Source organism: Aquarana catesbeiana, linkage group LG11 (genome assembly GCF_042186555.1).
Source record: "Aquarana catesbeiana isolate 2022-GZ linkage group LG11, ASM4218655v1, whole genome shotgun sequence".
Lineage (NCBI taxonomy): Eukaryota > Metazoa > Chordata > Amphibia > Anura > Ranidae > Aquarana > Aquarana catesbeiana.
In genome coordinates this window covers 136,366,600-136,381,212 of record NC_133334.1, presented here as the reverse complement: position 1 = coordinate 136,381,212, position 14,613 = coordinate 136,366,600, and the positions used below count along the sequence as shown (strand labels likewise).

The 14,613-nt window shown below is 42.8% G+C and overlaps 1 protein-coding gene across 4 annotated transcripts in view; it reads left to right on the top strand.

Moving 5' to 3' along the window:
- The window catches only part of NOD2 (nucleotide binding oligomerization domain containing 2), a 235,854-nt gene extending 226,744 nt beyond the window's left edge, over nt 1-9,110 (top strand). For all 4 annotated transcript variants that reach the window (XM_073604985.1, XM_073604984.1, XM_073604982.1 and 1 more), the window contains one exon: nt 8,300-9,110. In XM_073604985.1, coding sequence (XP_073461086.1) covers nt 8,300-8,399 — 100 coding nt within the window. In that variant the 3' untranslated portion in view covers nt 8,400-9,110. The remainder of the gene's footprint in view (nt 1-8,299) is intronic.
- The last annotated feature ends 5,503 nt before the right edge of the window (nt 9,111-14,613 follow it).

Here is a 14,613-nt window from a genome sequence, read left to right as displayed (position 1 = left end):
CCCTCTCTCTAGCCGTCTTTCTTGTTCTTTCTCCAATTCTTTCTCTCCCTTTTACTTTGTTCCTCCCCCTCTTTTTCCCTCTCCCTTTCATGTATTCTCTATTTTTATTCCTTCTCTTACTCCTTGGTGGGCGGAATTGAATGAGTGGCAGTGCTGGCGGGGAGTTCTGATCAGGTGCTCTTGATCATGGTCATCTGCTGATCTGAAAACTGTAGTGGGGACTTTTAATGGCAACTATAATCACAGGTAGTGTTACTCACTGTGTCTCCGACTTTGTGGTGTCTCGTAGCAGTGACACCTATCACGAAATCAGGAGATAGGGTCTCCTCCAGCCCCTCCCACTTCACATTCCTCACCAGTCAGCTGACCTCTAGTCTCTGCCCCCCAGCCATAACGTGAACTGAATAAGGCAGTCGTGAAGAGGGTGAGTGGACGGCCGCGGACTCCAGGAATAGCCCAGCCTAGCAGCTACGGGCCCCAGGGACAGCCCAGCTGGGCGGCCGCAAAAAGGCTGGGAGAGTGGTGCGGGATTCAGGGACAGCCCAGGATTTGGTGACCCCTGGCAAATCATCATTCGACCCCCGAGGGGGTCCCGACCCCCAGGTTGAGAACCACTGGTTTAGATCAAAGCATATTCATGTGTTAGAATGGCCCAATCAAAGTCCAGCCCTAAATCCAATTGAGAATCTGTGGCAAGACTTGAAAATGTCTGTTCACAGAGACTCTCCATCCAATCTGACAGGACTTGAGCTATTTTGCAAAGAAGAATGGGCAAAAATGTTACTCTCTCGATGTGCAAAGCTGGTAGAGACATCCTCAAAAACATTTGCAGCTGTAATTGCAAATGGCTGAATACAAATGCACGCCACCCTTTTCAGATTTTTTTATTATAAAAATAATTAAAAAACATTTATCATTTTCCTACAACTTCACAATTATGTGCCACTTTGTGATGGTGTATCACATAAAATCCCAATAAAATACATTCACGTTTTTGGTTGCAACATGACAAAATGTAGAAAATTTCAAGGGGTATGAATACTTTTTCAAGGCACTGTAGATTCTAAGACACAAACATCACTGTGCCAGACTAGCAGTCTCCATCTGCTTGTGTATAGGCATCCAAATCATGTCATGTCGGCAACAAGGTTAGTGTAAAATCTTCTTTATTTCCAAAGAGTAAGATATTCAATAGAGCAACCCATGCTAACACGCTTCAGTCAAAAGACGACCTTACTCATAGCTATGAGTAAGGTCATTTTTTGACTGAAACACATTAGTGTTGGTTGCTCTATGGAATATTTTACTCATTGGAAATAATAAAGAAGATTTTACACTCACCTTGTTGCCGACATGTCGTGATTTGGATGCCTTTGCAGTGAATTTAGGTGGTTTGCTCCAAACCAAAAGTTTGCTGGAGGGCAGAAAAAGAGCTGAATTAGATATTTAGCAAAGACTTTGTCTAAGCCTACCTTAGGGGAAGACTTATTTAAAACTGCTGGCAACTACAACCAGCAACTGTTGAGATATTGAATACAACAACTTACAGCAGTCAGGACTATGTAACATACAACATAGGGTATGAAATGCAATGTTCAGGAGCATGCAGCGTACAACATATTTTGTGCAAACAGCACTGGATTAGGTAAGTATTTTATACTGTAGCTCACAATTGCTTTTAAGAAGAAATCAAAGAATGGGATTACTTTATGCACGTGTCTCAAACGATTTATGCAGATGCCACCTTAGTGTGGCCAATATCGAAGCTGTAATTTAATATTGTACCATGTTACTTACAGTAAGTGGTGTCCCCTTCTGGCAGGTGCTCCAGCCACTTCCCTCTGTGCACTAAATAAAGAGCATGTAGCACACAGAATGTGGGAGTCGGGAGCATGTAATTCAGAGTGCAAGAGTCAAAATAGCGTGATGCACAGAATGCAGGGGATAGCCGTATGTATTGCACAAAGTGCAGGGGTTTGGCGTATGCAATGCACAGAGGGCAGGAGTATGTAACCTACCGAATGCCAAGGTAGATAGTATGTAATACACAGTGTATAGCGCACAATGTAATGAATGAGTAAATGTAACACACAGGGTATAAAATTCAGGATGTACAGCACAAACAATGCAGGGGGCTGGAGAATTTAGGGCACAAATTGCAGGAGTTAGATCTATGTAATGACAGAGTACAGGGGTGCACAGCACACGGAATGCAGGGGTCAGGAGTAAGTAATGTACAGAGTGCAGGGGTCAGGAGCACATCATTCATAGAGTGCAAGGGTCAGGAGTATGTAACTCACATAGTGCAGGGGTTAGAAGTATGTAATGACCAGATCGCAGGAGTTAGGTAGGTGGAATGCCGCATACACACGAGCGGACTGTCTGACAGAAAAAGTCAGATGGAAGCTTTTCATCGTATATACCAATCGTGTGTATGCCTCATCAGACTTTTTTTTTTTCAAAAAATCTGATGGACCTAGAAATAGAACGTGTTCTAAATCTTTCCGACGGACACAATTCCGATCGGGAAAAATGATCGTCTGTATGCTGGTCCGACGGACCAAAAAAGACGCATGGTCTAAAGCAAGTACGAGACAGAAGCTGTTGGCTACTGGCTATTGAAGATATATAAATGGTTAACAAATGCAGCGCTAAATACAATAAGTGACAGGATGGTGAACTCACATCCTATGTAAAAATGTGTATGGTGATTATTGCAGGTGATGTTTATAAACCAAAATAAACATAGTAAGCAAACAGTCCCAGACGACTGAAAGAAATGTCCATGGTGATATAAAAATTAATTGACATATGCAGTGCAGTATTCTTAAAGTGAAAAAAAGGACAAAGGACGAGTGCAGATGATGCTTCCAATTCAGGAAAAAATCCTCATGCATTCGGAATCAGTATATGAGTGGCAGAAGTGGAGACTCTTACTGGAGGAGATGGACACAATCACCGTACGGTGGAGTGCCATGCGAGTTTTAGGGATCAAACGATCCCAGGGGTGCTTTGCTGAAAGGCACTGGTGGTAGGTTCCATCTAGGACAACCGTGGCTGTAAGGTGATGTACGGATCCACAGCGGATGATGGATGGATAACTTTCAAAGGAAGCAGGCTGCTAGGGAAGACGACTTCCGCCCCATGTAAGTTCAGTTCATGAGAAAAGAAAAAATCTCCACATAGGGCATGAATCCGATATAAAAGGGTTATTTTATTTTAAAAAAGTGCCAGAAAATTCTTAACAAGCACTGGATTGAATAGATAAAAAGTGATCACAAAATGACTGTAAAATCGCGTGGTGGCAAGACATCAAAAGCTTCAGCGACCCGACATGTTTCGGACGATGGTCCTTCAACTGGGGCATGTAGCCGACAGTTGAAGGACCATCGTTCGAAACGTGTCGGGTCGCTGAAGCTTTTGATGTCTTGCCACCACGCAATTTTACAGTCATTTCGTGATCACTTTTTATCTATTCAATCCAGTGCTTGTTAAGAATTTTCTGGCACTTTTTAAAAATAAAATAACCCTTTTATATCGGATTCATGCCCTATGTGGAGATTTTTTCTTTTCTCATGAACTGAACTTACATGGGGCGGAAGTCGTCTTCCCTAGCAGCCTGCTTCCTTTGAAAGTTATCCATCCATCCGCTGTGGATCCGTACATCACCTTACAGCCACGGTTGTCCTAGATGGAACCTACCACCAGTGCCTTTCAGCAAAGCACCCCTGGGATCGTTTGATCCTTAAAGCTCGCATGACACTCCACCGTACAGTGATTGTGTCCATCTCCTCCCGTAAGAGTCTCCACTTCTACCACTCATATACTGATTCCGAATGCATGAGGATTTTTTCCTGAATTGGAAGCATCATCTGTACACGTCCTTTGTCCTTTTTTCACTTTAAGAATACTGCACTGCATATGTCAATGAATTTTTATATCACCATGGACATTTCTTTCAGTCGTCTGGGACTGTTTGCTTACTATGTTTATTTTGGTTTATAAACATCATCTGCAATAATCACCATACACATTTTTACATAGGATGTGAGTTCACCATCCTGTCACTTATTGTATTTAGCGCTGCATTTGTTTACCATGTATATATCTTCACTGCACGGTGTACCACACTGTTTGATGCTGGCAGCTATAAGTTTGTTACTCCATTTTTTGTAGTAGCGCAGTTATTTATTAGTTTTATTTGTTTTTACTGGCTATTGAACTTCCTTTTTCTAGTCCCGTCGTAAGTGTTGTACGTCACCGCGTTCTGGACGGTCGGACTTTGGGTTGACCGTGTGTAGGCAAGACCGCTTGAATAGAACTCCGTCGAAGTAACCGCCGGAGTTTATTACGACGGCTAAACCGGTCGTGTGTACAGGGCATAACGCTTATGCCCCGTACACACGGTCGGATTTTCCGACGGAAAATGTGTGATAGGACCTTGTTGTCGGAAATTCTGACCGTGTGTAGGCTCCATCACACATTATCCATCGGATTTTCCGACACACAAAGTTTGAGAGCAGGATATAAAATTTTCCGACAACAAAATCCATTGTCGGAAATTTCGATCGTGTGTACACAAATCCGACGGACAAAGTGCCACGCATGCTCAGAATAAATAAAGAGATGAAAGCTATTGGCCACTGCCCCGTTTATAGTCCCGACGTACGTGTTTTACGTCACCGCGTTTAGAACGATCGGATTTTCCGACAACTTTGTGTGACCGTGTGTATGCAAGACAAGTTTGAGCCAACATCCGTCGGAAAAAATCCTAGGATTTTGTTGTCGGAATGTCCAAACAAAGTCTGACCGTGTGTACAGGGCATAAGAATGCAGGGGTCAGGAGTGCATAATGCACAGAGTGGGTTAGGAGTAGATAGTACACAGAACACAAGGGTAAAAAGTATATAATGCACAGAGTGCAAGGACCAGGAGTGTGTAACAAACATAATGCAGCCATCAGAAGTATGTATCGTACAGAATGCAAGAATCATTACTATGTAATACACAGAATGCAGTGGTAGGGAGTATGTAATGCGCAGAGTGCAGAATTCAGGATGTGTAGCACAAAGAGTGATGTACTCAGGTGTATAAAGAAAAGTGGACAGTTATGGTCCTGGGGCGCCAAGTAAGATATGTGCAGCATGCGTCCAGGCTGGTGATTCCGATTAGCTCCTTTGAAAGTAAAATTTTCAACCACAAAGGGCAAAGGCACAGCATGTTGTGACAAATTAAAGAAATATGTTTTTGCATTCTTTCCAAAGTGTACAAAATAAAAAAAAGACAGCTTTCTTTGCAAATTAACCACTTCAGCCTTGGAAGATTTGCCTGCTTAATGACCAGGCCATTTTTTTGTGTTATGGCACTGCGTCACTTTAACTGACAATTGTGCGGTCGTGAAACGCTGTACCCAAACAAAATTGACGTCCTTTTTTATCACAATAGAGCTTTCTTTTGGTGGTATTTGATCATCTCTGCGGTTTTTATTTTTTGCTATATAAACAAAAAAAAAGCGACAATTTAAAAAAAAAACACAATATTTTGTACTTTTTGCTATAATAAATATCCCTTTTTTTTTTTTTTTTTATAAAAGCAATTTTTTTCCTCAGCTTAGGCCGATATATATTCTACATGTTTTTGGTAATAAAAATCGCAATAAGCGTGTACTGATTGGTTTGTGCAAAAGTTATAGCATCTACAAACTATGGGAAAGATTTATTGCATTTTCATTTTTTTTTTTTTACTAGTAATGGCAGTGATCTGCGATTTTTATCGGGACTGAGACATTATGGTGGACAGATCTGACACTTTTGACACATTTTTGGGACCATTGACATTTATACGGCGATCAGTGCTATAAAAATTTACTGATTACTGTGTGAATGTCACTGGCAGGCAGAGCCATCTTTAATATTGACTGGACCCGGGGCAAACATTTTCTTGGGCCCCCTCTTCCATGCAATTTCGCTCTTTGCATGCTTTGAGACATACAATAAATAGCAGCTAGACTCAAAATGCGTTTACTGAATCGGATCAGGCAGCGATTGCGATTGGTTGCCAGAGGTTACAGTGTATCATTACCGCTCACTGACTAGCTGCTAGAGGTTACAGCACACATTATGGCTCACTGTTATTTTCTAGAGGTTACAGCACATGACTTCTGCTTGTTGATTGGTTGCTAGAGATTACTGTACATCAATACTGCTCACTGATTGAATGCTAGAGGTTAGTGCACAGCATTACTGCTCACTGATTGGTTGCTAAAGGTTACAGCACATCATCTCCTCACTGCCTGCCTGAATATTCACATGCACCAACATTCAGGGTGCTGTGGCACCATGTTCTTTTGAAGAAGGGTTCCACCTCTAATTTGCTTACTTTTGCAGAACATAATATTAGGCTTAATGAGCACAATTGTAGGCAGCTCCTTTACCTTCCCAGTGGGCAGCATTCAGCAGAAGTGATGGTGGATGTGACCTCAGGGAGACATGATATACATATGAATGCCGCCTCTATTTAAATATCAATGTCGCGGTCCATGACTATTTACATATTAATGCCACCGCTATTTACATATCAATGCAGGTTATTTACATGTAAACACAGGGTCTGCAGGTGAGTCATCTGTACATGGCAATAGGGCAGAGCTGGGCAGCAGCAGCAGAAGCTTACACTGAGATATCGGGACACAGCACGGGACTAAAACTTCAAGGGATAAGGGAATTTAAACTGGGATAGTTGGCAAGTATGAGGCAGCTGCTTTGGGCCCCACTACAATGATGGGGCCCATGTCAGCTGCCCCTTTTGCCCAACCTTAAAAACGGTTCTGCTGACAGGGAAGGGGTTAACACTAGGGGGCGATCAAGGAGTTAACTGTGTTCCCTCGTGTGTGTGTGTGCTAACTGTATGGGGATAGGAGTGACTAGAGGAGATGACAGATAGTTGTTCCTAGCTAGTAGGAACACACGACCTGTCTCTCCTCTCCTCCCAGAACAGGGATTTGTTTGTTTACACACATGTCCCTGTTCTGGCTCTCATGCCCACGATCATGCATTGGGTCCCCCCCAGTACAGTGAGCACGCGCGTGCACCTGCTATCCCTGCTTAAAGGGCCGACGTATAGCTATGACGGCGCGTGGGAACATGCCGACCTGCCGCAGTATAATGACGGCGGCTGGTTGGCAAGCGGTTAAGTTTAGTGCTCGACAGCTTTGGTGAGATATCAGGTGTCTAAACAGACCCTGACATCTCTTTAAGACAGAGAAAGTGGCTGAGGACCTAGATTCCCCAGCCCCTTTCTCAGCATTGAAGATGAATGGAGAGAAGACAGCGGTCCTGTCCATTCAAAAACTGAGCAGAGTAACACACAGGTTACTCTGCTCAATTTTCACAGGTCACAGGAGCGATCTCACTCACTGTGTCCAATTCAGAAAAGGCAGGGGCCAGTAAATGACCAGTCCCTTCCTCTGCTAGTAATCCTGACAGATCCCCACAGCTGGCGGGAGAGGAGAGGAGGGAAGCCGGCGGCGGGGGATGAGGGGGGGGTGGAGGAGGACAGGGAGCTGGAGAAGAAGGGGGGGGTGATAGACACAGAGGGAGTATAGAAGAATGGGGGAGAAGGACACGAAGTGGGCTGGAGGAGGAGGAGGAAGAGGAGGATACAGGGGTCAGCCGGGAATGCTCGGTGCAGCAGGAGGGACAGCTGTGATAACCATCTGCAGTGGGAGGGAGAGAAGGAGAAGCGGATGTCAGCGATACAGGGAGATCAGTGTTCACAGCTGTCCCTCCTGCTGGACCGATCATCCCTGACTGTGAGCCAGGGGACAATTCAGGATCAGCCCGACAGCCAGGATATCAGGCAGCACTTGCGGGTGTCCGGGAGCCGCCCCCGAAATGCGGGAGACTCCCACACCTCGCGGGAGACTTGGGATGTCTGATTTAGGTGACATGTGAAATTCAATGTTTCCTTATGAATGTTGTCTTAACCAATATTACACAAGTCTGTCTGACTTTAGAAAAGGTTTCTGTACTACTTTGGTCCAACTTTGATACTACTTCAATGCCACAGAGTGTAAATAGTCACATCAGTCAGATTCCATAGTTGCACTGAAAGTCGTGTGACAAACCGAACCTAAAGAAGCAAAGCATTACATATGTTTACATTTGTTTTACATTTGTTTGTGCAATGTACTAAAAGTTAGCGTTTGGTGAAATATTCTAAATATTTAGTTTTAGATTAGTATTTTCTATCATTTATGTTGTAGCTCAGCTCATAATATGGGTTGTCCTTTTCTCTCTAGGCTGAAAGGAGCTAACCTGTCAAAAGAAGACATGGAGACATTTGACCAGCTGGAACGTCTGTTTCTAGAAGGAAAACTGAGCCCATGTGCATCCACCTGATAACAAAAGGAGAATTTAAATAATGGCCTAATATCAATTAACACTTAAACCTTATTTTCCTAAAATCTAAATTCACATTTGAGGTCCTGGACTGGACAAGTATAAGAAGTATACATAAAGTGAAATTGAGGCATACCTATTTATTCATGATAGCAGTTTTTCCTGGTTCAGACCAGCTATGATTTGCTTAAAATAGAACTAAAGTACTGCTGTTATTCACTGGAAGTTTTTTTTAAAGCAATGTCTCTTCTGCAATAAAATTCACCTACCTTCCTTCTTGCACAGCTCAGTTTACAACAGCAGGCCCGATCTCTGTGTGCCGGAATGACAGCCTCCTGCGCATGCACAGGAGTGATGTCATACTATGCCGGTGACCCGTCAGATTTGGCAATGGCCATCTTGGTACACCCCGCAGTCAGCTGCAGTAAGGATACAGTGAGAAGGCGGCAAGCGGACATCATTTTACACCCACCGGAGTCTTGCATTTCACACTTATTTTTTCCAGTTAACTGAGCTTATGCCGTGTAATATAGTCTTTTCAAATCTGAGTGTTTTCATGTTGAATTTTAAAAGCAGCGACAAGCCTGCTGATGTCACAGGCTTGCTTATCTGACAGAACACCACTGCTTTTAAAATTCAGCATCAAAACAATCACACGGATTTCTAAATATCGAATTTCACTATATAAGCTCAGTTTACTAGTAAAAATAAGTGTGTAATGGAAGACTCTGGTGGGTGTAAAAAGATGTCCACTTGTCGACTTCTCACTGTATCCTTATGGTGGCCGACTGTGGGGTGTACCAAGATGGTCGTAACGAAAAGTCACTTTGTTACTAAATTTGACGGGTCGCCTAATCTGACGGAACAGCGGCCAGCGAAGATGACCAAAAACTGGCACACAGAAGAAGATGCCGGTGCCAACGAGAGACAGGACCATTGGCGGAATGATGAGTATTTGCTGCCTTCAGTTCTGTTTTAAGAAGAAATGTGCGGGTGTTATTTTTTAAAATTCTTTTGGATTTGTTTTTAATTCAAGGTTGAATAAGTATTTAACCACATAATCAGTAGTGCTTAGACCTAAAAAAAAGGAGTACATTAAATGTTAGACCTCATTCACATGGGTGGATAGGGGTCAGTAAAATCAGAAGGTTGAGTCAATTTTATTGCCCTCAATTTCCCACCTAAAGGATAGCATGCAGCCACTCAGTTGTACAGATGCTATGGCCTTGATACTGTGCGTCTAACAAAAACTATACTCCCACTTGTGTTTTGGCAGCCAGTACCATCGTCCAATGCAACCCATTTAAGTGATTGGGGTCGCTTCGCAACTGCGAGGCAAACACTTGGCTCACGGTTGCATTGTGCTGTTTACATACAAAATCCCCATCTTGCTGTGAGAATAGAAACAGACATTCAGGTTGTGGCAGTATCGCCTCCTAAATACCTGGCAGCCACTGCTCTACCGCCCTCTGAAAAGTGATCCGCTGCAAATTGCTTCTCAGAGGAGTGGCAAAGGCTGCCGCCTTGTAAACAAGCTCTTAGTGCAAATAAAAAAGTATCACGAACGGTACTTATCTGCGTTGTTGCAAGTGCACCAATATGGCTATGGCAGTGGAATTTAGATGACCACCTAAAAAACAAAATATTACTGCAACATAAACAGTAATCCTAAGTATTCATACATGAAGCACAAATGAAGTCAGAGTTATTTGCTGCATTTTTCCAGTTTAAGTGAAGTAATTTGTGTTGTTCTGTTACACAAATTATTAGGCAATGCACTAATGCCCCCTCCTGGCAGTATAGAGAAATGCACTGTTAGTTGGCCACCATTGCAGTAAAATTTGAGAAAACCTCACTGTATATTTGTTTTGTGTTACCATTCGCACAACTTTCCTAAAAATAATCTTTTTTTTTATATTTCTTACCATTCTAGTTGTTTATTTGGAACAGGCCAAATGACAGACTGCAAGCTACTCCTACAAATTTCAAGGGAAAGCCTTGAGATCTCTAAACCTTTACAAACCAACACCAAATAATGGGGATGGTGCTCCCGGGTCCTATCAGTCCAGATCCGGTGACTGAATAGTGCAGGCTGGGAGAGAGCTCAGCTCAATGAACATAGACATAGATAAGAGGCAGGAAATTCCCAAATGCCACCCATCTGTCAAGGCAATCCAGGCCACTCTTCTGGGGCTAAACCATGAAGGAGGCCACTTTTATTATAGACATTGTCAGGCTTTGTGGGATGTGCGGCATTTGAGGACTTTCTGCCTCTTTTCTATGCCTATTCCTATCTTTAACCACTTGCCGACCATCCTATAGCAGATACACTGCTACAGGGCAGCCGCTGTGCGCAAGATCACGTATATATACTAGATCCTGCACTTCTGGGTAGCGAGCACAACTGCAAGCCACCAGAGGCTTGATCCTGCTGCGATTATACACAGCAGGAGCCGATCATTCGGTACAGAGGCAGAACGGCAGTCTTGCCTATGTAAACAAGGCAGATTGCCGTTCCATCAGTAGGGAAGGCATGGATCCTGTGTTCTTGCAAAGCAGGGACAGGGATCCATGTCTTCCCCTAGTAAAAGCACCTCCCAAACTGTACAAAAACACAGGATAGGCACATAGTTAACTCTTTGATCACCCCTGGTGTTAACCCCTTCCCAGCCCATGTCATTAGTACAGTGACAGTACATATTTTTAGCACTGATCACTGTATTAGTGTCACTGGTTCCCAAAAAGTGTCAGTTAGTATCCGATTTGTCCACCACAATATTGCAGTCGCTGATCACCGCCATTACATTATTAAAAATAAATAAAAAATAAAAAATATGTCCCATAGTTTGTAGACCAATTAATATATGCTTATTGGGATTTTTTTTACAAGAAATATTGCCCTAAATTGATGAAGAAATTTGATTTTTTAAATGTTTTAATTGGATCTGCTTTATAGCAGAAAATAAAAAATGTAGTTTTTTTTCAAAATTGACGGTCTTTTTGTGGAAAAAAAAAAGTACATCTATTTTATTTGTGTACAGCGTTGCACAACCACGCAGTTGTCAATTAAAGTAACGCAGTGACGTATCACAAAAAATGGCCTGGTCATGAAGGAGGGTAAATTTTTCAGAGCTGAAGTGGTTAAAGTTTTGTTAGAACAGTGTTCAAATCAAGTTTACAGCTGACAATGAGATCTGCTACCACATTATATAGACTGGTTTAAATATGGCAAACATTAATTCCCCAACCCCCTCCTTAGGAAAATTTGCATTTTGGAGTTTTCTCAGAAAAGAAAAAATGTTCAAATACTGTTTTAAGGTTATACTATGTGAATAAGAACATGTAACACAAGTATAAAGTTTGCGTTATTCCAATCTGGCTGTCGTGTGTGTTCTTACATAAATCTTAGTATGTTTTGTGTATTGCCGCCTTTTCACTGTATCCTTACTGTGGACGAGTGTGGGGCGTAGCAAGATGGTGGTAATGGAACGTCACTTACAAAATTCTGACAGGTCGCCTAATATGACGAAACACAGGCAGCCTGTAGTAGGTGGAGCCTGCTTGGTCCTTCCCATAACTCTGCTCCCTACACAGGCTATATACAGCACACTGAGATGTCATAACTCTGTTTTCAAGGTAAAGTTTGGGTTTAAAAAAGCATTTGGCGCACATAATAAAAGTTTTTGTGCCCAGAGTCTAGCTTTACAGTACAACTTAACCCAGGACATTTTTTCAGCCGGGACTCTGTTCTGGCACCTACGGCAGCCCTCTCCTCTCCAAACTGCCATTTAAGACAGAAGCCGGTAGAAGGAGTTTTCTGCACAGCTCACTTCCTCTATTGGCTTCTCTGTACTAGCGCTGGCACCCAGGGCTCCTGCCCTTCAGCCTTGGTGAGTCCCTTGGGTTCCAGCGCTGCAACTGTGGCTGTCTGTGGTGATTCGGGAGGCAGCTCCTGACACCGCCTGCTGCCGCTGTTACTCAGGGAGGGTGAGTTCCTGCACCTATTCTCTGAGATAAAAACTCTGACTAAATCTAAGAACAAATACTATATTGCAGCTTACCAGTCCTTAGATGTGGAGGCAGAATTCGTTTTTTGTTTTCAGATTAAAAACATTTTTTTAGCAACTGCATAAAATACCTTTTTTCATCTTGCAGAAGTGTAGTGTTATTGTCATTTGCTGTAAGATGAACTCTAAGCAAAAACGATTTTATATTGCTTCTTTAAGCCACGAATCCCAGCAGCTCTCATGTAATGGAAATAAGCAATGGCAGACATGTTTGAAGGCCAGCCTGGGGACAACAATGGCTCTCTCCATAGATACAGCATAGGAACGAGTGTAGCCACCTATGAGCACAAAAATATGTTTTACATATGATTACATGGGGAAATAAAGGAAACAAAGCGTGGAAAAAAGAAAACAAATGCAGACACCTCACGTAGACTGGTAAGATGCAATATATTGCACTTTTGTTTTTCAGCTCAGATAATCTTTAGGTCTTGTTTTGACTTGTGGTTGCGGGGGGAGGAAACAGCAAAAATATACTGTTTTTTCTGCCCACCAATGCCCCCCCCAGTGAACGGGTGGGTTTACACGCTGCTGTTGCGATGTTTAGCTTTGCGCGTAGCAAGCCTGCAAAATGCTACACATTCAAGTCAATGGGGAAACACCGCAGTCACCCCACAACCGCATGCAATGTAGGTGGTTGGGCACGTTTGTCACCACCTGTCAGTAGCCTCTGGAGTGCAATCTGAACGCAGGCTGCAGAGACAAGGGAGATTTAGACGCATATCTAAATCTACCCTTAAAGGTCTTGAAGTACCACCACTACAAAATGACAATAATGTTTGCAAACCATGTGTCACATGTGTGGCTATTCTTATTTGGAATAAAATATGTTTCTAGGATGACGAGAACCACTAATTGGGGACGTGAACAGTGTCACTAGCTCACACAGAAAACTATCAAAATCGAAAAAAAAAACATTTCCCATATACAGTATATCCATATAAGTGTTGTGCAGCTCAGCACAGAAGCTAGTGGGAATCACTTGAGCAGCAATGCCTACTAGACTGGTTCCAGCTTCCACTGGGATCCTACAGCTATGGCATATGCCAAGTTACATTGGGCTAGACTGATATAACTATGCAAAAATAGCCATATCCTGAAATTCTGCTATAAATGATATCTATTGGTATATGGAGGAGTTTTGCTTGCTCCATTTGTTTATCCTAGTCTTTAGTTATACAGATAACCGAAATACCGTTTAAACCTGGTACATTCAATTCTGGTTTCACAAATCGACTGTAAATTAAAGCTCAATTCTGGGCAAACAAAAAAACATCATCCCTTGCAGTGGGGCTTCACCCACACTGCAGTGGTTACTTGCTTGTTTATGCCCAGGGAAACAATAAGCTATTTTGACAACTAAAGCGCCCGGCGTTAGCGGTAAAGCGTCGCTAGTTTTAGCTTTTCGGCCGCTAGCAGGGTGCTTTTAACCCCTGCTAGCGGCTGAAGAAAGGGTTAAAAGCACCTGTGTTGTGGTGCTGCCGAAGCACTTTACATGCGCTTCGATAGCGTTGCCCATTCATTTCAATGGGCAGGGCGTTTTGGGAGAGGTGTGTATACACCTCTCCCAAACTTCCCCAAAGAAGCTGCTTGCAGGTCTTTTTTCTCCGTCCTGCAAGTGCACCGCCCCAGTGTGAAAGCACTCAGGCTTTCACACTGGGGAGGCATGACAGGCATTTTTTAGGCACTTTACAGGCACTATTTGTAGCACTAAAATGCCTGAAAAGTGTAAAAAGGGTTATATGAGGAGAGTTACTTACCTGACCCTCTAAACCTCCCCTCAGCTAGAGTGGTACCTGCAGCATCTGCCCCAATGCACTCCACCGGTCTAGAGTGCTGATGTTTCTCTTCTCCCCTAGACAAAAAGAGCAATTAACCCTTGCAGTGTGTAGGCACAGCCCCACTGAAGAGATCTTTTTTTACCCAGAGTTGGGCTTTAAAAAAACACACATTTGAAGAGCAATGTCAAATACTTTGTTAATTTATGTATAGGAGAAAGAAAACTGAATAAGTATTGTCTTTTTGTACAAAGTAAGTATATGTTTGCCTGTACTTTTTTTACAACCAAAATAATAAAAGATCTGATAAATAAAGATTTCTGCTTTAAAGCCGAAAATGTGGTATGCAATGTATATGAGCTCTTAATA